Below are 25,424 nucleotides of genomic sequence, written 5' to 3'. Positions count from 1 at the left end.
TCCTCCCCAAGTGACCCTGGGAGCCCCTTCCACCATCCCTATGCACCACTCAGGCTCGATACCGCAGACAGACACAGAAAGTCGGCCGCCCCGGCTGGATTCTGAGTTTTATAGCAAACCTTATTGTACAGACTTGTAGGGTTAGGGGTCCAGCCCGGCTGGGCCCCCCCACTTGCCCCTTGCCGGGGTGCCTCTTCCCCTCCCGCAAGCGGCCCCACCTTTCTCCAACCCCAGGCCCCCCCTCCTGCCTTTGGTCCGCCCAGCCCCGCCCCCAACCCGCGCACCTTCCTGTTACCTGAGGTATGTGGATAGATTCCCCTCCCCCCTCCCCCATGTGGTACAATCCAGTTCCCCCTGGCCTAAGTTGAGTGGGACCTAGACCCGACTCCTCCCTCAGGCTCTTGAGACCCCCACCCCCACACTGGAAGAAGGAAAGGGGTGGGGAGAGAGGAGGTGCCAAGAGTCTGTTACTAAGTTCCCACAGCAACTAAGAAGGACCGTTTCCAGTCTTAGCACTGATTTCCGGAGGTGTCCATTGGCTGCTATTTCCATGGCAACCAGGAGTGGCAGTTCCCTGGGCAAATGGGACACAAGTTTCCATGACGATGAAAGAATGGGAAGAGCCAAACTGGAGGAGTCCCATCTTGCCCATCTTTAAGCTGACATTCCCCCCACCCCAACTCAAGTCGGAAGGCTGGAGCTGTTCAAGACAGTAAAGAGAGCTAAGGGTGGGACAGTCCAAACTGGGTACCCACTAGCCCAGTCTCAGTCAAGCTGGTCCCCTCACATCACACTCCCCCAAGTCCGAGATTGCCCCGGTTCAAGTAACACTTCAGTACAGATGAATGTTCAAGTATTGTGTAGAGAGCCAGGCAGGGGTCTGGGCTACCCCTCACCACTCCCCCCGGCCACCGAGCTTAACAGCAGGTAGACCCGTGGCCCCTACTCCTTGCAATAGCTGCCATTTTCAGTGACGTTCAAGGAGTCAAGGTCGGGGAAAACTGAAATCTGGGTCGAGGGAAGGGGAGAGAGGTAACCCTACACAGAGGGTACTATCCCCACATCTGCTCCTCTCCCAGCCCCAGTTCTGGCATTTCCTGGCTTGTAGCGCCCCCTATCTTGACACCCGGATCCCCAATTGCTCCTCTGGTTTCCCTTTTTGGCCCCCCATCCCACCCAACTGGTCTTTGTTCCCTGAACCCTTGTTGGTCTAATTTCTGCCCTCCCCACACCCATCCATCGCCTCCCCCAGCCCCCAGTATCCTGTGTACAAGATACCATGTCACCTCATTTTTCCCTACTCAAGACTTGCACCTTCACAGCCCTTCCCACCATCCCTTTGGCTCAGCACCTCCCCAGTACCTCTTGACCCACTCCCCCGAGGGGATGGATAATGAAGCAGGTGAAAGGGAGAGGTGGGAAGCAAAGACCCCCAGAGATAACAGTGCAGGTGGGAGAGAGGGAAGGCTGGCTCAAGTCCCTGGGCAGGAATCCCAAGTCATTAAACTGAGGAGTGCCAAGTCATGAAGAAATAACCTGGCCTCCCAACGGGGTGAAACGAAGGCAAGAGGTCCACGTTCTCTTGTTGAGTCCTGGGGGAAGGAGGCATAGGCGCCCAACTAGCTGTCCTTGAGAAGCAGTTTCTCTTCTGGGCAGCGAAAGGGGCCAGGGGGCCCAGCAGCCGCCAGCCGGGCACAAGCTTCAGGTGAGAGCTGGCGGCAGGAGCGTAGGTCCAGGCGGCGAAGACGTGGGCATCGACGGAACAGTGGAAGGCAGTGGTCCGTGAGGCGGTGGCACCCTGGGGATGAGGCAGTGGCAGCTGAGACTAGACAGGTAAGTAGGTAGCACACAGTAGACAGGGAGCCCACACCGCCAGGCAAGCAAGGCGGACAAGGGATCGCACTTACCAGCAAGATTGAGGTGCACCAGTGTTTCTCGGAGAGGGGAAGTAGGAGCTGTGAGGAGGTGGACACTGGGGTCCCCAACGTGGGCGCAGTGACTCAGGTCCAGGGCACTGAGCTGTGGAGCGTGGCGCAATAGGAGCCTCAGGGAGGCATCAGTGAGCTCCAGGCCTGCTAGGCGAAGTTCTGCCACCCCCTGCAGTCGACCTCGACTCTCTGTTTGCCCTAGGCAGATAAAGTAGCATTAGCGGCCCCTCCTAGCCTACCCACATGCTCTTCATTATCTGCCCCACACCTGCTCCCAACATGTGAGTCTTCCCCCCTGCTGCTGCTCCACATGACTGGCTCTCCACAACACCCACAGCACCAAATGGCATCTCATCTGACCTGCTCCTATACCCTCAGGGAAGCCTCCAGGGAGAGCTCTCAGTCTCAGCATTCCTCTCAGTCCTAAGCCCCCATCTCCAGTATCTGATACACTGTATACATTTTTCCTTCTGGATCCTTTCCTCCCTCCATAAAAATGTCAGTTTCAAGAAAGCAGGAATTCAAAGCATTTGCTCAATGCTTTGTCCCTCTAGGATGCTCAGTGTTTTCACCCATTATCCAATAAACAGCACCTTCCACAACTCCCCATGACTACTGAAGTCACTGTTCTGGCTCAACTAAAGTCTTGCTTGAACTCCTTTTGTTCCTTCTGCACTAGAACCAGGTTTGACTGCAGACACCCTCCTCACACCCTTGCTATGTAACTGGCTGGACTGAACTGCCTGTGTAGACCTAGTTGGCCTCAAATTAGCAACAATTCTCCAGTTTCTACCTCCCAAATGCTACAATACAATGGCCGATCTACTTTCTGTATCAAGAAAACTGTTTGCAAACACAAATGGAATAGTATCTCTCCTCTACTTGAAGTTCCCTGGTGGTGTGTGCATGTTAGGCTTTTTGTTTTGTTGTTTTGTCAACTTGACACAAGCTATTATGTCTTCATCTGCAAAGAAAATGTCAGTTTAAGAATGGTTGCCACCTCCAGGCAGTGGTGGCACACACCTTTAATCCCAGCACTTAGGAGGCAGAGGCAGGCGGATTTCTAAATTCAAGGCCAGCCTGGTCTACAGAGTGAGTTCCAGGACAACCAGGGCTACACAGAGAAACCCTGTCTCAAAAAACAAAACAAAGCAAAAACAACAACAAAAAAGAATGTTTGCCACCAGATTGACCTGCAGGCTAGTCTGTGAGGGCATGTTCTTTTATGTTCATTTAATGTTCAATCAATGTTCAATTCATGATTATGAGATGGCCTAGCTCACTATGGGTAGTGCCACCCTGGGCCAGTAGACCAGAGTAGTATAACAAATGCAGGCTGAGCAAGCCACTGAGTGCAAGCTAGTAAGCTGTGGACCTCCATGGCCTCCGTTCCACTTCCTGCCTGAGTTCCTGCCCTGACTTCATAATGAACTATAAGCTGTAAGATGAAGTCAATCCTTTCCTCCCTGAAGTTCTTTGGGGACTTCATGTTTCATCACAGCAACAGAAAACTAACGAGGCCAGGCTAACTCCCTGATACAACATTGATCTCTCTGAGTCCCACCATTGTTTCAGCTTCAAACCTAACCTCATCCCTAAACACTGAGGCTACATTCCACAAGTGGCTCTGTCCACAAAACTCTAATGGGATGACCTATGCTCAAGGGACTGCTAGCCACTGCAGAATGAGTCCAGAGGCAGCCTCCTCCCCTACCTCAGGGGAAAGGGTTCAGAGTCCTCCTACCCCCACACTACTGTCTTAAGGTCCCTGAGGTAGACTGCTGGCCCTACCCCAGAATTGCAGCAGGCCCAGAACTGCACGAGGCCCAAGATCTTAGGTGTACTTTTCTTCTAAATTCTCTTATGATGACACTGCTGAGCCTTTAACTACACTTTAAGAAGCCGAGCCTTGAGGCTCAGTGGTTAACCACATATATCACTCTTCCAGAAGACCTGAGTTCAATTCTCAGGACCCTTATCAGATGGCTCACACCCAGCTGTATCTTCAGTTCTGGGGGTATCTGACACCTCTGACCCATGTAAGCACCTGCACTCATGTGAACATACCCCTACACAAACATATAATTTAAAATAATAAAAATTTTCAAAAGGAAGTCAAGCCTCTATTTGATCATCTCTGCTTACAGATGAGAACACTACGTGAGGCTCAGGTCACAAAGTCACCTACCTGTCCAAGAGCACCTGATTACAAAGTAACAGAGCCAGGACCCCAGAGCACCTGATTACAAAGTAACAGAGCCAGGACCCCAGAGCACCTGATTACAAAGTAACAGAGCCAGGATCCCAGAGCACCTGATTACAAAGTAACAGAGCCAGGACCCCAGGCAGGGCTGACTCACACACTCTTATCTCATCTTATCACAATACCATAGTCACCTGCCAGGCCCTAGTCTGGCTCTGAAAAAAAAATCACCAGATGTCACAACCCAAGATAGTTTCCAAAAATGTGCTGTAGCATGTTGCATCTGCATAGTACTAAAACTGTGTGTGTGTGTGTATGGGGGCTGAACATAGGACCTCATACATGTATGTAGGGTGAACCCTCTCCACTAAGCTGTGTCCTCGTTTACCTTCCGAAACAAATGTCTTAAAGTAGCCTAGGCTTGCCTAAAGTCCTGATTCTCCTGCCTCAAATTCCCAAGTCCCTGGGATCACAAGAATGCACTGCTAGGCTTCCATTAGAATAACACTTTATTTGGGGCTGGAGAGATGGCTCAGTGGTTAAGAGCACTGACTACTCTTCCAAAGGTCCTGAGTTCAAATCCCAGCAACCCCATGGTGGCTCACAACCATCCATAATGAGATCTTCTGCTGAAGACAAGTATACTTAGATATAATAAATAAATAAATCTTTTTTTTTTTAAAAAAAGAATTACTCTTTATTTAAAATTTGTTTTTAAGACGGAATTTTAATATTTAGCTCAGGCTAGCCTCAAATGTATCTCATTGCCTTTGTTTCTGCCTCAGAAGTAATGGGACTAGACAGTGAGCCACCATACCACTACATAAGCCTGGCTTATATAGTGAATAACAGAAAGAATATCTTATTATTATTTGGGGTGGGGGTGGGAAGAGAACTAGCTCTGCAGCCTCGGCTGGCCTTGAACTCAAGAGCGCCACCTGCCTGCTTCTCCCTGAGTGCTGGGATTAAAGGCATGCACCACCACTGCCTGGCTACATTTTAAGTGTATGGGTGTTTTTTCTGCATATATGCCACATCTGTACAGTGCCCAAGGAAGCAAAAAAGGGATCCTCTGTGACTAGAATTAAAGATGGGTGTGAGCCACCATGTAGGTACTAAGATTCAAACGCAGGTGCTCCGGAAGAGCAGTCACTGAGCCAGCTCTCCAGCCACTAAAAGGACATTTTAATATTGAAATTTGGATAGAGATTTTCTTGAAAACCCATACTTACTTTACCCTGACAATGAATAGCAACACCAAGGCTGCTGGCACTGCTCCCTACGGTCTGGCACTTGAACATACAGCTTCTGTCTGTACTACCTCTGTGGGCACTTAGCTTGGCAAGCCCGGAGTTCTACCCTCCACATGACTCTTGAGGAGTTCACAGCCTAGAGAAGGAGCACACTCACAGACTGGCCACAGCTCAGCCTACCAGCAGCAAGAAAGGTCATTTAGAACCTGTGGGAAGAAGGGCAGGGGCATGACTGTATGTCCTAGGAGTGAGAAATCTGACCATGTTAAATAATCTCAGAGCTGAGACAGCTTCCTGGAATGGGAGGGAGCAAAGGATCAGAAGAAGGCCAGCAAAGATGGAGGACTCTGGGTTCACTGACACCCCAGCCACACTGCTCTGCTTAGAATCACACTTGGGGAGAGCCACCAAAACGGACACCTCTTACCATGAATTCATGGCTTCAGAGAACTAAAAAGTAAGACTAAAAAATACCAAGTGCGATGCCTTCCCCTCCAAAGAAATACTTCTACAAAAGACAGCTGTTAATTAGATGGAGGAAGGTAACAGCCTAAGAGGCAAAGAAGATGGGGAAAGAAAAAGGTCCCAAGACCGGAGAGAACTTCACAAGAAGGTTGAAAAAGCTGAAATCCAGGGATGGCATAATGCTGGTTTATCTAAGGATGGAGGTGCACATCTATAAACTCAGTACTCAGGAGGCATCACAGGGCAGCCTGCTTCCAGGACAGTCTGGGCTACAGAACAAAACCTGTCTCAAAACCAGAAATGAAAACTAAGAAGTGGTCAGGTGTGATGGCTCAAACTAACAGACAGCCCATGGGAGAGAGAGACAAGTTCATCTCCTGTGAGTCTGAGGCCAGCCTGGTCTACAGAATAAGATCCCGTGCAAAACCACACTAACTACAAAAACCGACCCGCTCAGTGGTAGAGTGCTTGACTAACATGCACAGGGGGCTGAGTTCCCTGGGCACAGAAAACAAAAAAAGTGGTCCTACTCATAGTAGTAGAATGACAGAGCACAGGGTGACAAGACAGCTGTGCCCTTCTGGGTGCTTTTCCTGCCTCTACAATAAAGACACAGCTGGGTCCAGAGAGAATGCTCTGAGCACCATCACCCCTCACGAGGCCTTCTCCTCCCTCATGAGGGAAATCCTACCCTTTTAAGACTTAGTACAAAGCACACAGTGGGAAAGTGAATGAGCCATGGTCAGGATGAGTCCTACGCCCGTCTTCTTCCATTCCTTTATTAACTACTCACTCTGACCCCTGGCCCATCCATCAGCAGAGGCTTCAGCGCCTATACCCACTTTAGCTAACCCATCTACAGATGATCGTGGTGGTCAAACCTGGTTTGGTGTCTGGTGGGGGCAGCAGCAGCTCCCGAAGCTGGGAGTCTTTAACATCTTCAATCCAGCGGAGGTCCAAGAGCCGCAGTGCCGGCAGTGGGGCCGAGCCCAGGGCAGAGACGGAGAGCCAGGAGCACCCAGAAAGCACCAACTCCTGCAGGCCTAGAACGAAAGAAGCAGGCGCTAGACCACCAGCAGCAGCAGCCTCTGTGTCCATCTGTCCTGACTCATCACCATCCTACCTTGCAGTCGGTTCAGGAGCCACATGAGCTGCTTTTTGGAGACACCTGTCCAGCTGAGGTCCAGAGCGCGGGGCTGGCGGCGAACCACCCCACTAAGCATGGGTGGGGTCAGCGACTTCCTCCGGCTTAGGTCCATCCTAGGCCACAGACGCTTGTCGTAGCACCTGCCAGCCACAGGGGGGAGACAGAGTCCTAAGCCCCAAGTGTCTAGAAACCCAGTCAGGCCACCCAGTTCTCTCCTGTTCCAAGGAATGCAAGAATCTTCTGGCTTCCAGCCCAAAGGACTGGATTTAGGACCCCACCTCATTGCAAACTAGAAGTTAGACCCTGGGCAAGTCCATTCCTTTCTGAGTCAGAAGGACTTCACTTATAAACAAAAGATAATGATTCAGGGGCCTGCCCCACAGGGCTGCTGTAAGATCAAATGAAGTAATTATAGTTCATGGACCTTCTAACTTATAAAGCATTTTGCCAGATAGCCACACAAATACCATACACACTATTTGATGTGACTAATGCAAAAGAGATCTGAAAGCAGCCCCCAGACTCTACTTCTGGGGTTCTTGATTTCTCTCCTTTACTAAGTTATGACAGCTCACAGGCACTTTTCAGCTTTCCTCGGCCATGTGTGTAGCCAATGCTGGACTTAAGCCCTGATACTTTCTGTCTGTTAAGTTACAGAGTTTCCCCCACTAGGTTTAAGTTCCACCGGGGCAGATTTAGCCTTTTTCACTTCTGGATCCTCAGCATTCGACACACTTAAAGGCAGGGGCAAAGTACATGTTAGTTAGCACACACACATTGACTGACTGAATCAAGCCAGTGTGAAACTACTTCAAGGACTCATTCCTATTTTGCATTTATTCATTAAATGTTTATGGAAGGCCTGGGAGGTCCTAAGCACTGGAGCAATAAATGTAAATACACGAATCTGAAAAAAGGTAGACAGGTGTGAGTCTAGCACACCAAAAGACTCAACTAGTCCAACATGCCATTAGCGGAAGGGTTCCCAAATATTTTATCAAGTGATCCCCCTCCCCGTCTCTCCTAAAGGAAGCTGCCAACATCTTGTGATACACTGAAGTTCCTCCAAGGTTGTCTACTTCAGAAAATTTCAAAGTTGAGTCAGGAAATTCCCACTGAACTAATGGGCGGTCAGAGCAGAGCAGCAGGGCTAGGTTGAGATAGGGAAGTTTTAGGTTGAAAGAGGAATTACTCAACTCTAATTTGTCTCCATATTTATTTTTCTGCATAACAAGGGCTTAACTTTTTTGGTTTGTTTGTGATACAGGTTATCACACTGGAGCCCAGGCTGGTCTAGAATCCACTATTTAGTCTAGGCTACTTTAGAATTTGAGGTGGGGCAGGCAGGCATGGTGGTGCATACCTTTAATCCCAGCTCTCAAGAAGCACAGACAGGTGGATCTCTGTGAGTTTGGGATTTGAAGCCAGTTTAGTCTGCATAATGAGTTCCAGGACAGACAGGACAATGTAGAGACACTGTCTCAAAAACCAAAAACACCACCACCAAAGAACCCTACTTCGACCAGGATTTCGGGCCTGTGTCATATTTGGCTTGAATTTATCTCAAGTTGTCCTCTATCTGCACTTAAAACTAATGTTGTGCTGGGAGCGGTGGCACACGCCTTCAGTTCTAGCACTTAAGAGGTGCTGACAGGACAATCAGGAACTCAAGGCTGGCCTCAACCACCAGATCCCGTCTTAACCAAAACAAAACAGCAGTCAGTGGTCCACACAAACGGGAAGCTTAAAATAAACATAAGGGTTAGGGATGCTCGGGCAGTAAAATGCTTGCCAGTAAGCCTGCCAGCCAGCCTGCCTGAATTCCATCCCCAGAACCCACTGAAAGGTGGGAAGAGAAGGGACTCTGCAGCTATCTGCTCAATGCACACCTCCTCCAAGAAAGAAATTTAAAAGGTCCATCTATACTGTACAGTGAGACGCTGTCACCAAGAGCAGTAGAGACCAAGCAGGTAAAGCCTAGCTTAATGACACCACACCCCACCCCACTCTTGAACACTACATATACATACACATTCGCGCACATACACCGCACACATACGTGCATGCACACAAATGAATAAATAAATGCCATGAAAACATTACATTCTAGCTAGGGGTTGCTATGGATGTAGGCTACCTAAAAATTATAGCCATTAAGCAATACAGATTCAAAAGATACTAAAGAAACAAGAGCTCCCAATAGACTTTTTTTTGGGAGGGGGGGCGGTGTTCAAGACAGAGTTTTTCTCTATGTAGCCCTGGCTGTCCTGGAACTCACTCTGTAGACCAGGCTGGCTTCCAACTCAAGAAATCCGCCTGCCTCTGCCTCCCAAGTGCTGGGACCAAAAAGGCATGAGCTACAGCCACTCAGCTAGACTTCCTTTTCAAAAGTAACAGATTTAGTTTTGATTTACTGTCACTTAAGAGGGTCAGGTAACTGGTCACAAAGCACATGCTGGTAGCCCGAGCTTCTCGGGAGACTGAGGCAGGGGCATCACTCAGCCAGGGAGTCTGAAGTCACATTGGACGGTGGTGCCAGAGCCTGACTCAAAACATAAACAAATTGGATGTTGACATGCACTCCTGCAATCCCAGCACCAGGGAGGCCAAGAAGAGCATCCATCACGTGTCTGAGGTCTACAAAGGCTACATACTATGATTCTACCCCAAGGGGGGAGAGGGAAAGAGAGAGACAGACAGACCGACCATCAACCTCTTCTACCCCATGGGGGAACAAAAAAACCCGCCAACACTCCACAGCTGGAATACATTTCAACAAAGGCGACAAATCAGGCTTCAGTCTGAAGAAGTCCTCTGCCACCTTCCTCTAATGCTCTCCCTTCATTCTTCCTTTCTGCCACTCCAGTCTCCCCTCTTCATTCCCTCCACTCAACCAAGAAACAAACATCTCTCCAATTCTAACCAGAAAAAAACACAGGAGCAGACCGTCATCCAGCCAGCCCCTCCCCCTTGGCACTCTGACCTCCTGCTAAGTCCAAAGCCCTTCTCAATCCAGCCTTGACTCCTGGCTCAGGAGCTCCACTCTTTGAAGGCCTTCTGGTATGTCCACAGTTGGAAAGAAAACCCTAATTTGAGGGTACTCACAGGTCCCCAACTTTGTTTCTGTATAGGTATTCTGCAAAAGTCAGACTAGAATTCCTACCTGCCTATCCAGGCATCCCATGGTGTCTAGTGCCAACACACTCTGGTACATTCTGTGTTACTGGGGAGGCCACCTATCCCAGATCCATTAGAAAGTCTCCCAATTTTCTTGGCTAAAGCCAACTCACCCCATTGCAGTTAGTCCCAACCAAGACACAGGGATTAAATCTCAGTGTGGTAGCCAACAACTGTTGAAGACCTATTGACAGGAGTATCTAGCTTCCTCTGGGCATGTGAAGGCAAAGACACCACTGGGGAAAACCTAGATGGTAAAGACATGGTACCTCAACTCAGAGAAGGAAAGGGGAACATGCTACTGAGGCAATGCCCGAGACGAGACTGGGAAGAGAGCACCCTTACTCCATGTGGCAGGGTTTGCCCAGGACCGTGACAACATGGCCGCTCTGGGAAACTCAGGAGGCAAGGATGAGGACAATTCACCTTACCACAATGGTGCTGATGACTACAGACTAATAATAGCATGTGTTTACCCAAGGTTTACTACACAGCACTTTTTATGCATTGAGCATTCGAGTGCACAGCATCCGAGCAAGATGATTACCACCACCTTTGTACAATTAAGAAACTTGCTGGGCAGTGGTGGCACACGCCTTTAATCCCAGCACTGGGGAGGCAGAGGCAGGCAGATTTCTGAGTTAGAGGCCAGCAAAGGAAGGAAGGAAGGAAGGAAGGAAGGAAGGAAGGAAGGAAGGAAGGAAGGAAGAAAGAAAGAAAGAAAGAAAGAAAGAAAGAAAGAAAGTAAGAAAGAAGAGGAAAGAAAAGAAACTTAAGGCCCAGGAAGGTTATAAAAAAAAGTAACTCAAGAGCCAGAAAGAGGGCTCAGTTACTTCAGCCAGTTCCCTGCACTTAAGCACTTACTGCCCTTGCAGAAGACCCTGATTTGGTTCTCAGAGCCGACATGGCAACTCACAAGTGTCTGAAGCTCCAGTCCAACTCGCTCACGCATGCCTGTGGTACACATGAACTCACACAAGCATACACATATATACAAATGAATTAAAAGCAAACCCAAAACCTCGTTCAAGGACCCACAGTTATTACATGGACGGAGCCTGAATCCTGATTGGGAAAAGGCAAGAATGAGGCTACCAACGAAACGAGGGTAGCCGTTGGGAGGCTGAAGAGGGCTGCGAGGCCAGGCCACACTCAGTCAGAGACAGAACCAGAGCTGAAGAGTGTAGGCTGTGGAGATCTAAGCCCAGCTCTTCCACCTCCACACTTTGGACCTCTCTGGGCCTCCATTTCCCAAGCCATAAAAAAAATGGGGTTGAGTTGACTTCAAAGGCTTGTAGCACCAACAAAGAACACAGGAAGGGGTTCACTGCAGTCCAGCATATGTCCTATGTCCAATGGGATAGGGAACTGGCTGAAGTGACAAAGAGCCATGGATGGCTTTCCAAACCAGGGGGGGGGGGGCGCACTGAAACAAGTGGCACTGACGAGACAGAACACACAAGAATTCTTGACTAGGCAGGCCTGAACATCCTCCTCCTGACTGCAGCCAAGCCCACAACCTCTTCCTGTAAAACCTCCATTGCAGTTTCAAACCCCATCTTGCAGAAGCCCCCGGGGGACAGAGCTGGGCCAGCCCTAACTAAGTGCTCTGGGCAGACTCTGCTTCACTGTGGGCGGAGATCACAGCTAGTTCTCCCTTGGAAGAACTCTCTGGGATCCCAGACACTGTTCAGCCTTCCATTCTCCCACCAGCCATCCCTGACCGTGTGCCAGTCCCTTCGTTCCTCCCTTCTCTGCCCATGTCCTTGAAAACGGTAGTGTCTACTAGTGTATCAACACCTCCTCCACAACCCCCTTGCCCGCCCTTTGCCTCCCAGTTCTAAATAATCAAAGCCACCAGACAGGAAAGCCTGCCAGTGCCTGCTCTCCCACTTACAACCCTCTCTGCTCCGGCTACACCCTCTTCTACCTCTTTCCACACCCATTTCTTGATGTATGCTCCCTCACTCAGTACTGCCTCAGTGGCCAGTGAATACCAGGCACCTTCTCAGGGACCAGGGACTCAATGGATTAAGTCTTTGCTGACGATGCCTTTGACTCTGCCTTTGTCTCCCTCTCTAAACACATCGAGGTTTTAGATGTGTGTGTTTTGCTGGAAATGAAACCCATCTTCTGGACATTAGGTAAACACTCCTCCCAGACCCTGAACGTAAACCCGGTGGCCACCTTTGGTTCCTGACCTCCTGTACCTCCTATCAACACCCACTGCTGCCTGTCACTCCTTCCTTCCTCAGCCTTTCTTTATGTAGGATCCCTTTTTCTGATCCCCCAAATTCTTGGGCTACTATTTCTCTAGCTCTCACTCATGTGGTCTCTGCTCTATCACAGGAGTCCTAAACCTATGGGTGGGCCCATGCCCTTCCGGGGTCACCTAAGACCACTAGAAAACACACACATCTATTTACATTAGAATTTATATCAGTAGCAAGGTTTTTTTTGTTGTTGTTGTTATTGTTGTTTTATTTTTTGGAGACAGAGTTTCTCTGTGTAGTCCCCGATGTCCTGGAATTCTCTCAGTAGAGCAGAGTGGACAGATCCGCCTGCTTCTGCCTCCCATGTACTGGGATTAAAAGCATGAAAAAATAATTTACTGCTTGGGGGTCACTACAACAGGAGGAACTGTATTAAAGAGTTACAGCATTAGAAAGGTTGAGAATCACGGCTCTATCAAATCTGCTCCCTACAGGATGAAAACTTACAAATTAGCACCAGACCTTGTTTTCTCAGAAGTGGATTCTGACTGGCTCACAAGCCTTTCTCAGACCAAAGAGATCAAACCTTAAGTTCTCTCTGCTGAAACTGTTCCTCCTCTGAGATTCCCAAGCTTCAAGAATATTGCTATCTCCCATCCAGGCTCCTGCCTGGGTCACAAATTTAGTTACACTCATAATCAGTCTTCACAGCCAATGAGTCAGCAATCTAAGCTGTTCTTCTGCAGTCCAAAGGCTTGAACCTAGAACCTGGAGAAGCCAGTGCTCTGCTGCTGAGTTCCAGCTCCAAATTCCTGTCTGCTGCAAGGGCAGTAGTACATGCTGTTAATGGATGAGCCACTTCTCCAACCATCCCCCACTCCCCTTGTCTCTTCTGAAACAGGGTCTTTTACCTGGAACTAGGGCTTGTTGATCAGGTTAGGCGGGCTGGCCAGCAAGCCCCAGGAATTCTCCTGCCTCTTACGTGGGTTCCAGGCATGAAACTTAAGTCTTTACAACAAATACTTTGAACTCTGCCCAAGCCCCTACCGCCCTTTTTTTTATCTTTTTCAAATGCAGTCCTGCCTCTGCCTCCCAAGGGCGAGGATTAAAGGTGCCCACCACTGCTTAGCTCCTGGTCCTTTACCTAGAGAAGTGTGTAGCCTGGAAGTTGCAATCTTTCTGCCTCAATCTTCCAAGCAGTTGAATTACAGACTCGCACGCCCAAGCCCAGGTACCATTTCTATTTCCTTAAGGTTTTGAGCCAGGAGCAATACTGAGGCAGGACATTGTGAGTTCACAGCAAGACCTTGTCTCCTCATCTCCTCCCCAAAGTCTCAATCTGTACCCCTCCCTGCTCTTCCTGCTTCAGTGACCAGATCTGGCAGAGCTTCCTGTCTCCCACTGTGGTCCCCGCAGGGTCTCTGTTCTGCCCTCAGCTGGTTCTTCTCACCTGAAGGCACCCTCTACTGAGGGCTCAGTACCCTCAGGCACTCTGCTGAGGACTCTGCAGGAACAGCCTCATTAAATCCCACAAGGTAAATAGGACTTGGGCTTCTGCAGGCAAGAATTCAACTGCCCATGATGGAAACATTCACAACAGATTGCTTATGTACAGTAGGAGACTTGTTTCGTCATCCCCTAAACTATACAGTTCAGTAGATGTTTACGTATCACTTGCATTACATTCGATACCATAGATCATCTAGAGATTGAGTAGATTACATAAAAACACTGAGTCTGGATGCTGGTATCCTGAAGTGGAGGAGCATCTTAGAGCCAACCCTTCTTAGGACCTTAGGTCCAGCTACATTAACATACATCCCAGACTTAGAAGTGAGAATAGAGACCTTAAGAGCTATGAGTCATCACTGACAAAAGCTACAGGCCAGGCGCAGGGCTCAAGCTGGAAGCCTCTCTGCTCTGTTCACTTCCAGCACCAGGTCTTTTTTGGATCCCATGTGTCAAGCATAGAGCTAGCCTGAAAGGCATGGGCAAACATCTTCCCAGACTCTCTCAGATGGCGTGGTAACCCTCTGAGACTTCTGTGACTGCATCTGTGCTTCCGTCTGTCTGTCTGTGAATTCTGCCAGAGCACAGGGAAGACTAAAATGTTGGTCTTTCAATGGGCATCTGTGGGCAGGTGAGTAGTAATGACCACAGTTAGGGCCCTGAGATGTTTCCCCTCCCACTCTACTCAGTTCTGGTGTACTATCTCACCAAAACTGCTGTAAGAACTATCCTGGTTGTACATGAAAGGGAAGAATCCGAGGCTAGGCGCTGGTGCAGACCTGGAACTCTAGCTACTCTAGAGTAAAAGGACCACAGAGCCAGCCTAGGCCACTTGGAAACCCTGTCTCAAAAAGAAAAAAGAAAAAAGATGGCTTACTACTTAATTCAGTGGTATAAGATTACCTATGTACCAGGCCATGGGTTCAAGTCTTAATACAGGGAAGGGAGAGAAGGAAGGAAATAGGATTTAAAAAAAAGAAAAAAAGAAAGAAAGGCATGAGGAAGTTAAAAAACTACCCCAAGGGCATAGACTCACTGGAGCAAACAGTGTATCAGAGGCGTTTGCCTCTGGCTCCTCGCATACCAGCCTCCCTGACTCCACAGAACCCAAAGGCAAAACTAGCTCTCCAGACCTTGTCCCAAAGGAAAAGGGTGGGGCTTGAATTTACCCCCTAACTTGACTAGCAAGCTTCCAGGGTTCCTCATCCCCCTCCTGGTCTGCAAAGATGTGAACAAAGATAACTCCACCTTTTAGGGGGTGGGGAAGAAAGTATCTTGTGACTGGTCTCCTCCAATTTAGGCTCCTCCTGCCTCAGCCTCCTGAGGGCTGGAGCCGCAACATTGTTGAAGTCTTGATGGACATCTGAGTCCTGGGAAAGCCTTGAATTTACTCAGTGAAACATTTCTTGAACATCTATCCATACTGCCTTTGTGCTATGCTGGGGATATGAAGATAAAAATCGATACAAAGTATGCATCTCCAACCCCAGGCCTCTGTGTGCTCCATTAGGGGAACAGCATGCTGTGGGAGCCTGAGAGAAGAGGAAGCTTGTTGGGACAGGATCAGAGGGAAGAAGACAGGCTTTGAGGGATGACTAGCATTTCTAAACAAGGTTAGGAAGCAATTGGGGGTTGGAAGTCAGGAGGGAAAGGGTGGCTGGTTCAGGAGGCCCATGCTACCCATGGCTGCTTCAGAAGCCAAAGGCTACCTGTAAAGGTGTTCTCAAATGAAATCTGGGAACAAATCAGACAATTCCAGAAGACAGACCTCAAAACTTGGCACATGCTAACTCTTAACATATATAAATGCTAAAGGGAAATAGTCTGGAGCCACAGGGTCCAGATTCAAACTCGTGGTTCTACTATCTCTTCTCTCCAGAGCCACTGGGAAGGTTGTGAGCTTATGAAAGGATGACATTACAATATAGACACAGGAAGGAAGGCCAAGATTCGGAGAGAATCAGAGACCTGTAGTACACCAACTTAGCAAGCAAGAATGGCGGCAACAATGGTCCTCAGGCCTGTCTGGCCACTCACCAGCGGCTCCAAGTCCGGCAGACTCTCATGCAGACACACAGCTCACGGGGTCCAAGGTGCTGGAAGACACGAAGCCAGGCAGCCCGAGGCAGAGGGTGGTCGGATCCAGCAGCCAAAGGCAGAGTATCAGGTTCAGGGCTTCGAGGCGGGGGCCGTACTACATGCCGCTCCAACTGTGGAGGCCGTGGTGGTGGAGCAGGGCCCAGGGGCCAGCTGAGCAGTGGTCCCCCACTGCCAGGGCGTATAGCCCGCCGTCCCCCACGGTTCTCCTTCTCGCCAGAGCTGCCCCGCGCTGGCCGCCGCCCATTCCGGGCCTCCCCAGGAGCTTCGTCCTCACTAAGGGATGTGCCGGATGAGTCCGAGTCCGAGTCTGAATCCGAGGACGATGAAGAGGTATCAGGCACCCGCTCCAGCAGCTGGCACATTCGCTTGAAACGCTCCAGTTTCTCCCTCTGTGGTGATGGGGATGGCACTGCGGGGCCCTCAGCAGAAGCAATAGGTGGCTTTGGTTTCTGCAAAGAGATAGGTGAGCTGTACTAGGTCCTAGAGTGCACTTCCCCAACCACTCACCCAAAGGAGTAGAGGACGAACAGCCCCGGGAGACAGCCCAAGTTCCTGATTGTTCCCAAACCGTCCATCACAGGACTTCAGCTTCCTTATCTACACTACAGTGTGAAGCCACTATTCAAAGTCCAGACAGCCTGGTGGGTCAGTCAATGGCTCATGAACCTCCCAGCACGTGGGTAAAGCGATGGCTTGCCTTTTCAATTCTGGGGCGTAGAAAGGACCTGGCTGACCATCTACAACATGGAACAGCTGGACTAGACAAGCCCACGGTGTGGGAAGCAATCACTGCCTGTCTTGGTGTAGAGCATCCCTGTTCTGACTCAAGGGGCAACTTGTCCTCGGTTACAAACTGGCTCTGGGTATTGGACTTGGACAGGCGGAGCCTTGTGTTCAGACTGCCAGTGCAAAGGAGTATCAGAATTCAGGCCTAGCCATGTGACCTTGGGCCAGTCTTTTACCTCTCTGGGCCCGTTACTTTTATATCTCATTGGATTTATCTGTCTGTGAAATGGGAGAAGGGGTAAGGAAAGTAGTCTGTCTTGATCTCACAAATTAGAAAAGCCATTTGCCAGCCCAGAGTAGATAATAAGTTGCCAAGACCATATAAAGAATCCGTGATCTGGCAGGAAATTTAAACTCGGTTCTTTCCACTTAGGCTTAGAAAACTGAGGAAAATGGGCTAAACACTACCCTAATGGTTGCTGGAAATCAGGGGGTCCTACGACCGGGACCCAGGCTATACTCCCACCCAACTCCTCCCAGGGGTCCATGGGGACAATGTAGGGGTAGGACAAGACAAAAAGTGAGCAGGAAAGGACAGGTCTTAGTATCCATGATGGAAGGGAGGTAAAGGGGGAGGGAAGAAGGGGGTCCCCGGCACACCTCCCAGTTCTCGGGAGGGAGCCCAGGGTGGCAGGATGAGAATGCCTGGCTCGGATTCAGAACCCTGGGGGGCAGAAGGCCGGGGCTGCCTGGGTCCGCTCCTCGGAGGCAGGCATCTCCACCCACCTTCTTCAAGTGCCTCTCTCGGCCTCCTTTCACCTACCAGGGCAAGGAGATATAGGGAAGAAAGAGACTCCATTAGAGATCTGACAACCAAACTAAGGTCCCGTCCTCCCCCCAACCCCACCCCACCCCACCCCACCCCCGTCGTCTTCTTAGACTACAAATCCCAGAAGCCCCCATCCTAGGAAGACTGCTCAGCAACCTAACCTTGTAATCAGTGTCTTGCCTTACTGAGCATGCTCCTCAGCTCCCTACTTCCCCCTCAGGCTTTTTCTGAGCCCTTCCCTCCGCCTCTCTAGTAGTTTGAGCATGCTCTGTTGCTCCTTCCTAATCCTTCAGGTCTCTCAAATATTCCTGGGCTGTACCAGTTACCCCTCGCTTGTGTTTCTTCTTCATAGTGAGCATGTTCCATCCATAGCTCCCACTACAACTCACAAATACCTCTAGGGAGAATCCACTCCGCCTCTCTTCCCAGGTCAGGTAAAAAAAAAGACCTGGGTCCAAAACCAACCCACCCACCAGGCTACAGCTCCCAGAATCCCATGTTCTAAACCAGCCTTCCCCTTCTGCTCACCTTTTTCCTTGGGGTGGGGGGCTCATTCCCCCCCTCCCTGTCCTTCCGTTTGGGGGGCCCAGGCACATCGTCAGGGGTAGGGCCAGCAGGTAAGGGTCCCTTTCTTCTGTGCAGGGGTGGTGGAGGTGGCGGCTCCTCTGTCAGCTTCCATCCACCCCCTAGGTTAGCGCCTTCCTCACCATTGTCAGCCCTGCGGCGCCCTGGACCCTCACCTGCATCCTGGAAAGTGTAAGCTGGGGATGAGGCCCCACCTAGTTCCGGCTCTGCCACCCGGTCCCTATCTCAGCCCCTGCTTTACCTTGCTTGTCCGTCCTTCCTGGGTACATCGGGGGCACTCCCAGCAGTTGGGTATCTCTGAATTGATAACACCTTCAGCCTTCCCCATCTGTAGGCAAGAGACCAAATAATGGATGGAAGGTGCCAGGGTGCCCAGGGACAGTGTGGCCTACCTCCTTGTTCCCTGATAGTCTGCCCCAACCAGGCTGCAGGGTTGGTTCCCAGAGTTATCACCTTCAGGCAGCCAGGGTGGACGATCTCGTTGCAGATTGTACACTCCATGAGGCTCAAACTAAACTTCTCTTCTTCTCCCTCCACTGTGTCCTCTTTTCCAGCCTCCCCACAGAGAAGACATACAGCTGTGTGTGGGAGCACGGGCTGTTGGGAAAGAGGAGGCATCAGGGACCTCAAAACCAAGGAGGATGGAGGAGGTTCAGAACCCACAGGCCAGATACCTCGCTGCTTCTCCATCTCTAAAATGGGGTGAAAGATCTTGGCTTTGCAGGACCATTGTTAAAAACAAGACAATGCATGAGGGGCTGAGATGCAGCTACTGTCATTATTATTGTGTTAAGACAGGATTCAGAACTGGCTTGGCGTGGAAGAGACCACAAGCAAAAGACAACACTCAGAAGTAAGAAGTCTGGGGGTGCCTGGTGGTGGTGGCGCACACCTTTAATCCCAGCACTTGGGAGGCAGAGACAGGCAGATTTCTGAGTTCGAGGCCAGCCTGGTCTACATACAGAGTGAGTTCCAGGACAACCAGGGCTACAGAGAAACCCTGTCTCGAAAAAAAAAAAAAAAAAAAAAGAAGTCTGGGGGTTGTTCAGGGGGCGGTCCATGGATGACTCTGGAAGCCCACAGTGAGACCAGTGGGAAAGGGCCATGGGACACGGAAGGTCACAGCCGCTTTAGTCGTAGGGTAAAGGCAGCAGTCTCCAGACAATGTGACTTCAGGGAAGACAATGGTAGCACTGAACCCTATCAGGGATGCTGACAGCCTGGGATCTAGATCAAGGGAGAAGTATCTGAAGGTGAGGCAAGGAGCTGGGGGGACAAAGGAAGGGAAAGGGCTGAGGGGTGAAAGTGCAAGCCAAGCCGGAAGGAGTAGCTGGAGGAGGAGAGGCGGGCTGCCCGGGAGAGGCGGGCTGCCGGGGAGAGGCGTTCTGGCCCCCAGGCTGAAGGATGAGGGAGGCAGAAAAGAAACCATGTTTCCCAGATAACTAGCCCGCTGGGCCTTTCAATAGGACATTCAGAGTATACTACTATCTAATCTTTGCAACTCAGCGAAAGAAACATTTTATAGAGAAGGCACTTGAAGTTCTGAGTAACTTGCTCAAGGTCACAAGAGGGGGGATCCTGGCCTCAATTTCAAGACACCTGAAGGTGTGTGAAAGACCGGAGACAGGCAAACGCTATCTCTCGTGGTAGAGCTGGCTCCCTTTTACACAGATACCTGGGCAGGGGCACATAGCAGGGGCTGAACTTTCTACACACCTGAGGCAGATTCTTCTGTGTATCCCACTTTCCGCAAAGACAAAAATCAAACATTTAAACAAATCAGTGGAGAAGTACAGAAGTGAGTGTATAAACAGCACCCATAGGGAAGATTCAGGGAAGCTGCCGCTGGACACCCAGAGAATACTCAGGCCCCCCACCCCCATTGATGGTACTCTGGGCAAACATGCCTGAGGTTCCACGTACCGGGCGTGGGGGGGTCAAGACTTACCGCGGTGCACTGCCGAAGCAGGCACGACTGCTTCATGCGCCCGGGCCCCCCGAACTTCTTCATGTCTCGGCAGAAATGGCAGTCCCCGCACTCAGTTCGAACACAGGCCCGGCAACGACGGCAGCGGGTTCGGCGTCGGCGCGCTCCGGCCCCCGGTCCCCGGCTGCTCGACGACATTGGGGGCGTCAGCAACGCCGAGGGCTGTAGGCAGATGGTGGTAAGGTCAGAGAGGCCTGCAAAGCCTGGCCTAAGAGAGTCTCCTGGCCGCAAGCTCACTGCACCTCTGATGGGGCAGAGCTTCTACTTCTACCCTCAAAGGTCAGCCCTTTAGTGTGTGTCCTGAGCAGAGGGCCACTCCCTCAAGACCTCCCGCCTGCTGGAAGGAGGGACACTGAGGCCCCTCCTCTAACATCCCAAGCCAGGTTCCTGGAAAGGGCTTCCTATCTGCAGCATTACCTCAGGGAACTTCCAACTCATACCTGTTACCCAACACCCCCCACCCCCCATTCCCTCACAGATTTACCTCCAGATTCCAGGGGGCAAGCACCACACTCTTCCCTCTCTCCTTTCTCTCTCATGGGTACTAGTCATCCAGAGCTTTCAAACCTAGATACTCTAACCAAATCCACTCCATTTCTAATGACCCAGTGTGCTCTCAACTTCCCAGGGCTGACACCCCTGAAATGCTTAGTGTCCCTTCTCAGCCCACACACACAAGTCCTTCTCCCCCAAGTTATCCAATAGGATGCCTCAGGCAATCTGGGTAATCTCCCAGATTCCCTGGGGAGTCTACAAGCTGCCCTAACATCTCAACAAAATTGAAGGTGGGCTCGGTTTTAGGTCTTCCCGCCCCCATTCACATCTTACCAGCCTGCTTTTCATCCCTAATTGTCTGGAATCCCTGGGGCTCTCCTGCCCATGGAAACCAGATCCTCTGAAATCCCACATGGACTCAGGAAGCCTGGAGGGGGTCTCTTCCCAATCAGTCTTAGACCTGCTTCCCCTGGCTTCTCCCTTTCCAAGGACTTCCAGACCATCCACAGGGTATGGGGCCCTCCAGCGCTCCGGGGAGGGGCCTAGAGGGCGGCGACTGGAGGCGGGGTGGAGGGGGAGGTCTGCAAGGGGCAGCAGGGTCGGGGAAGGAAGGCCACTTCCCTAGGGTTGGAGGCTATAGGGAAGAAGGTTGGAGAAGAGTTTGGAGCAAAGGGAGGGTGAGGCTGGGGGCGGGGAAGGCAAGGAGAGGCCGGGCTGAGGATGAATGGGAGTGGGAGCTGCCCAGGTCTGGGGGTGAGGAGGAGCCGCATGAACCCACCTCACACGTGTCCCGGGAGCCATCTCTCCCTTCTCGGCAGCTCCCGGCGGGTCGGCGGCCATCGGCGGCGGGGGGACAGGGCGGCGCGGGGCGCGGAACGCTCAGAACGCCGGGGTCCACGGCCCCCCGAGGGCGCTCGGCCCCTCCCTCCGGCGGAGGCCGGGACAGCAGCAAGTGGAGATGGGGAGCGCCGGGGGCGAGGCCCTCCCACGGGCTGCGGCGCGGCCCTTCCAGGGGGAGGTCCTGCTCTGGGGGGCTCAGTCCCTCAGCCCCCCCAGGCCAACGGGGGCTCCTCGGGCGCAGGGTGCTCAGCTTTTGCCCGGGCTCCACTCAGTCCCGGGTATGAGTCTCAGCTCCCCACCCCCACCTTTCCCAAAAGCCCCCGACCCTTAACTGGCCCCTTCCCAGCTCCAACTGCCCAGGGGTCCAGGGAAAAGACCAGGGGCCCCCCCACCGTTTCCGGGGTTCAAACCCCGCCCACCGCCGGTTCCCGGGGAGGGGGGGGTCGCTGCAACCTGCCCCCCTCCCCTGGGTCCGCCCCTGTACTGCGGCCCCCTGACCTACAGAGACAGGGCGCGCAGAGGGGGGTGAAGGAAGCTGCTCCGGCCCCGCCCCCCCAGCCTGCACGCGCCCCCGCCCTCCCCCCTTCAAACGCGCGACCCTCAAGATATAAGGATTTAAATAAAATTTGAATAAATCCACTCCTAAAATGGGAGGGTATAAGGAAAGGATGGGGCAGAGGCAGGAAAGGGGTGGGGGTAGTTGGGATGTCTTAACACCCCTACTCCCCTAGCCTCGCGCTGCTTCGGCCCCGGGCCCTGGTCGCCGCTCTCATCCCTCCTCAGCTCCTTCCTCCTTCCTCCTCTCCTCCCTCTCCCCTCCCTTCTTCCCACCTCCTCCTCCTTTTTACTCCCTCCTTCTCCCAGAGGAACCCCGCCCCCTTCTCCCTCCTTCCTTCACCACCTTTACTTTCCAGGACGAACGCGTGCAAAGCACGACGGGAGGTGTAGTTCTCCAAATTCTAGCGCTATCGTGGGAAAAGTGAGACACTAGTGCCAGCCGGTACTACAAGTAAGATGGCGAGAGGGATGCCACGCTGGGAGCCGAGCATGGCGGGAATTATAGTCCAGTTGACCCGAGACTCCCCGTAGCAGGACATAGAGAAGGAGCGGGAAGGATGACTACAAGCAAGATGGCCTTTTACCCCGACCCGACCTCCTTTCCAGGCACTCACACGCCCTCTGGTCCACAACCCTCCGCGCGTGTGGTACCTGACGGGAGTCGCAGTCCATCTGCTGCCTTCCCGCTGCCATTTCTACTCATCAGGAACAATGGAAAGGTGAAAAGAAACGAGGACTACAAGCAAGATGGCGATCTAGGGGCGTACACCTAATAAGTCGATTTTATGAAGTGGGATGGGAATAGTAGTTTTCTAGCCTTCCCATGTTCCTTTAAGAATGCCAGAACCGGGAGGATAAAGAGACTACCGTAAAGATGGCAGGATACCTAACCTTTCCTGGTCGCTTCATTCTACCACTTGGAGCTCCTCGCCCGCCTGAACTATCAAAATCCCGCACTGGATGATGCAAAGCCAGCCGGGAATTGTAGTCTTCCCCGTTCCCCTCTTTTATCTTCTGTCGAGACAATGGAAGTGAGCGGGGCGGGGACTACCACAAAGATGGAGGGTGAAGGAGCAGACGATGCTATGGGATTTGTAGTCCAACCGCTAATACTATTCTCGGCGGAGGTGTAGGAAAGGACTACTGCGGAGATGGCAACCTAGTCGCTTGCCCCTCGGTGCCAGTACCTGGTGGGGTATATAGTCTCTGCTTTAGTTGTACAGAGAAAGGACGCTACTGTTAAAATATGTATCACCGCGAACACGCCAAATTGCAAGCGGACGGAAACGGAAAGTCTCTTTGCTCTCGGCCTCCTTTTCTAAAGGGCTTGCAGGGAAATGTAGTCCCAAGCTTTCATTCTCCGGTGGCGGAGAATTGATGTCACCTGTGGGAATCAGTGCGGGTGAGAAAGAAACATTGGAGTGATCAGGGAGTATAGAATATCCGCCCTTTCTGATGGTGAGAATTTCATATTTTAAAAGAACGCAACCGTAACCTATATTGTCGCGACAAGGGAGGCGTGGTTCTCTCCGAAAGTATATCCCACGCTGTTGTCCCTTATAAAGACTGGGCATCTCGCACACGATGCTTCCTATCTTAAAACCTTTGCAAAATGATACCTTACACGTGGTGCAGACCCAAGGAAGAAGACCTTGGAATATACAAATTCTCCTTTCCATTGTAGGAAGTCTTCTTTCTTTTTTTTGTTTTTTGTTTTTTCTTTTTTCTTTTTCGAGACAGGGTTTCTCTGTGTAGCCCTAGCTGTCCTGGAACTCATTCTGTAGACCAGGTTGGTCTCGAACTCAGAAATCCGCCTGCCTCTGCCTCCCAAGTGCTAGGATTAAAGGCATGCGCCACCACTGCCCGGCAAACCTCAGTTTCTTACCCGAAAGGGGGTATGATTAATACTCACCTCAAGGCTGAATTAGCGTTAAAAGTATTCAAGAAAGTAGCCAGTTCTGGCACGGGGCATGCGGCTGCAGTTAGTTTTTCGAGATCCCTTTCACCCCAGCCGTTTTGGAAGCCCAGGAATCCATCATGCCGGACAGTTAGCTTCTGTGAAAAGAAAATTGACGAGTAGGCTACCCCCATCTTAACCCCCACCCCTCTTCCGTCCTCATCTGAGTCTTCCAACCATCTCTACCCAGCACTCTTCCCAGGGGGCGCCCTCTCTCCTTTTAACAGAGGACGCACACACTGACCAAATTTCCTCAGCCTGAATTGTAGGCTTTGCGAGTGTGAAGCCTCATGCCTTGTCTTTTCAGCCCTGGAGGCTTCCTCTGACTCTCAGCTGCCAAAGGGACTGCTTTATGCCTTGTTGATTTCCTTCTGCGCCCTAGAAAATCCGCTTAGTACTACCCCAAGCCAATCTCTCTGCTGCCTTGTCTCTGCTGGGTTTCCAGCCCTGCTGGAGACTTGGTGGGTGTGGTTTTTGGGTTTAGGAAATTAACTTGGGCCAAAACTGTGTCAAGTCACGGTTCGCTAGGACTACTAGCCTTAAGCTAAGAAGAGGCTTCTTGAAGCTCACCTAACAGTCATGGCTCCCAGGGAAGCATCTGTCCATTTTAAATCTACACAGCGTTTATTTCAACTGGCAAGGACTGCTTTCTGGTCTTCTTCCTAGCGCTGTCCATGCATGGACCAAAGTTGTACTTTTTCATCCATCCCACCTCTCCACCCAATTGTTTATCCATCAAGTTCCTATTAAAATTCCACTGCCATGCCGGGTGGTGGTGGCCCACAATTTTAATCCCAGCACTTAGGAGGCAGAGGCAAGCGGATTTCTGAGTTCGAGGCCAGCCTGGTCTACAGAGTGAGTTCCAGGACAGCCAGGGCTACACAGAGAAACCCTGTCTCGAAAAACCAATTAAAAAAAAAAATTCCACAATAAAGCCTTCTAGTAATTCCCAGCTGAGCTTTGTTTAGTGTCCTTTCCACTAACTTGGAAGCTTTCTGAATGCACCTCACAGGTTTTGTTTGTTTTTGAAGTGCTGGGAATCAAACCAGGTATCATTGATGCTAGGCAAAGCACTCTATGAGGAGCTACATCTCAGTCCTACCTGGAATACTAAATGCTTTCAGCTTCTCATTTGATCCTAAGAAGACTGTAACAGTCAAGCCTGGTGGTGCACACCTTTGATGCCAGCACTTGGGAGGCAGAGGCAGGTAGATTTCTGAGTTTGAGTCAAGCCTGGTCGACAGAGTGAGTTCCAGGACAGCCAGGGCTATACAGAGAAACCCTGTCTTCAAAAACAAACAAACAAAACCAAACAACAACAAAAAGATGTGCTTGAAAGAATGAACACACAAAGAAAGACTTTAGTTTGTATTCTACCTCAGGCAGTGACTGTGTATTTTTCCCATTGGTTGGGGTCTGGCCTCTCAATCTTATTCAGTTGGCTAGTCTGAA

The 25,424-nt window shown here is 51.1% G+C and overlaps 1 protein-coding gene and 1 long non-coding RNA gene across 5 annotated transcripts; one reads left to right on the top strand and one right to left on the bottom strand.

Annotated features, from left to right (window-relative positions):
- Positions 1-95: 95 nt before the first annotated feature.
- Fbxl19 (F-box and leucine rich repeat protein 19) lies at positions 96-24,135 on the bottom strand. Of its 4 annotated transcripts, none has more exons than XM_031388435.1 (12): positions 23,928-24,135; positions 21,396-23,399; positions 20,084-20,284; positions 18,589-18,732; positions 18,377-18,463; positions 18,079-18,297; positions 17,508-17,540; positions 15,933-16,444; positions 6,973-7,136; positions 6,731-6,892; positions 1,908-2,126; positions 96-1,798 (listed from the first exon to the last, which is right to left on the bottom strand). In XM_031388435.1, exons 3-12 carry the CDS (start codon positions 20,258-20,260, stop codon positions 1,620-1,622), a joined length of 1,896 nt encoding a protein of 631 aa, XP_031244295.1. In that variant the 5' UTR covers positions 20,261-20,284; positions 21,396-23,399; positions 23,928-24,135; the 3' UTR covers positions 96-1,619. The 4 variants fall into 4 exon arrangements, with proteins under 4 accessions (XP_031244295.1, XP_031244296.1, XP_031244294.1 ...); XM_031388436.1 differs by lacking the exon at positions 23,928-24,135 and adding an exon at positions 19,852-19,878 and having other exon boundaries at positions 17,382-17,540; positions 21,396-21,724; XM_031388434.1 differs by lacking the exon at positions 23,928-24,135 and adding an exon at positions 19,852-19,878 and having other exon boundaries at positions 21,396-21,522.
- On the top strand, positions 13,761-16,017 carry LOC116103036. Its single transcript, XR_004123366.1, has 3 exons — positions 13,761-13,921; positions 14,321-14,526; positions 15,775-16,017. It is a non-coding gene; the product is annotated as an uncharacterized LOC116103036 (long non-coding RNA).
- Positions 24,136-25,424: the final 1,289 nt, after the last annotated feature.

This window comes from Mastomys coucha, unplaced genomic scaffold, assembly GCF_008632895.1.
Source record: "Mastomys coucha isolate ucsf_1 unplaced genomic scaffold, UCSF_Mcou_1 pScaffold21, whole genome shotgun sequence".
NCBI lineage: Eukaryota > Metazoa > Chordata > Mammalia > Rodentia > Muridae > Mastomys > Mastomys coucha.
The sequence above is the reverse complement of the archived record's forward strand: the minus strand, read 5'-3'. Positions and strand labels throughout refer to the sequence as shown.

Coding starts and splice junctions, on each gene's coding strand:
- Fbxl19 (XM_031388436.1), bottom strand. CDS start 20,260: ATGTCGTCGAGCAGCCGGGGACCGGGGGCCGGAGCGCGCCGACGCCGA. Junction 19,879..20,083: donor TGCTTCGGCAGTGCACCGCG/GTAAGTCTTGAC, acceptor CTTTGCGGAAAG/TGGGATACACAGAAGAATCT. Junction 18,298..18,376: donor AGGAAGGACGGACAAGCAAG/GTAAAGCAGGGG, acceptor TACACTTTCCAG/GATGCAGGTGAGGGTCCAGG.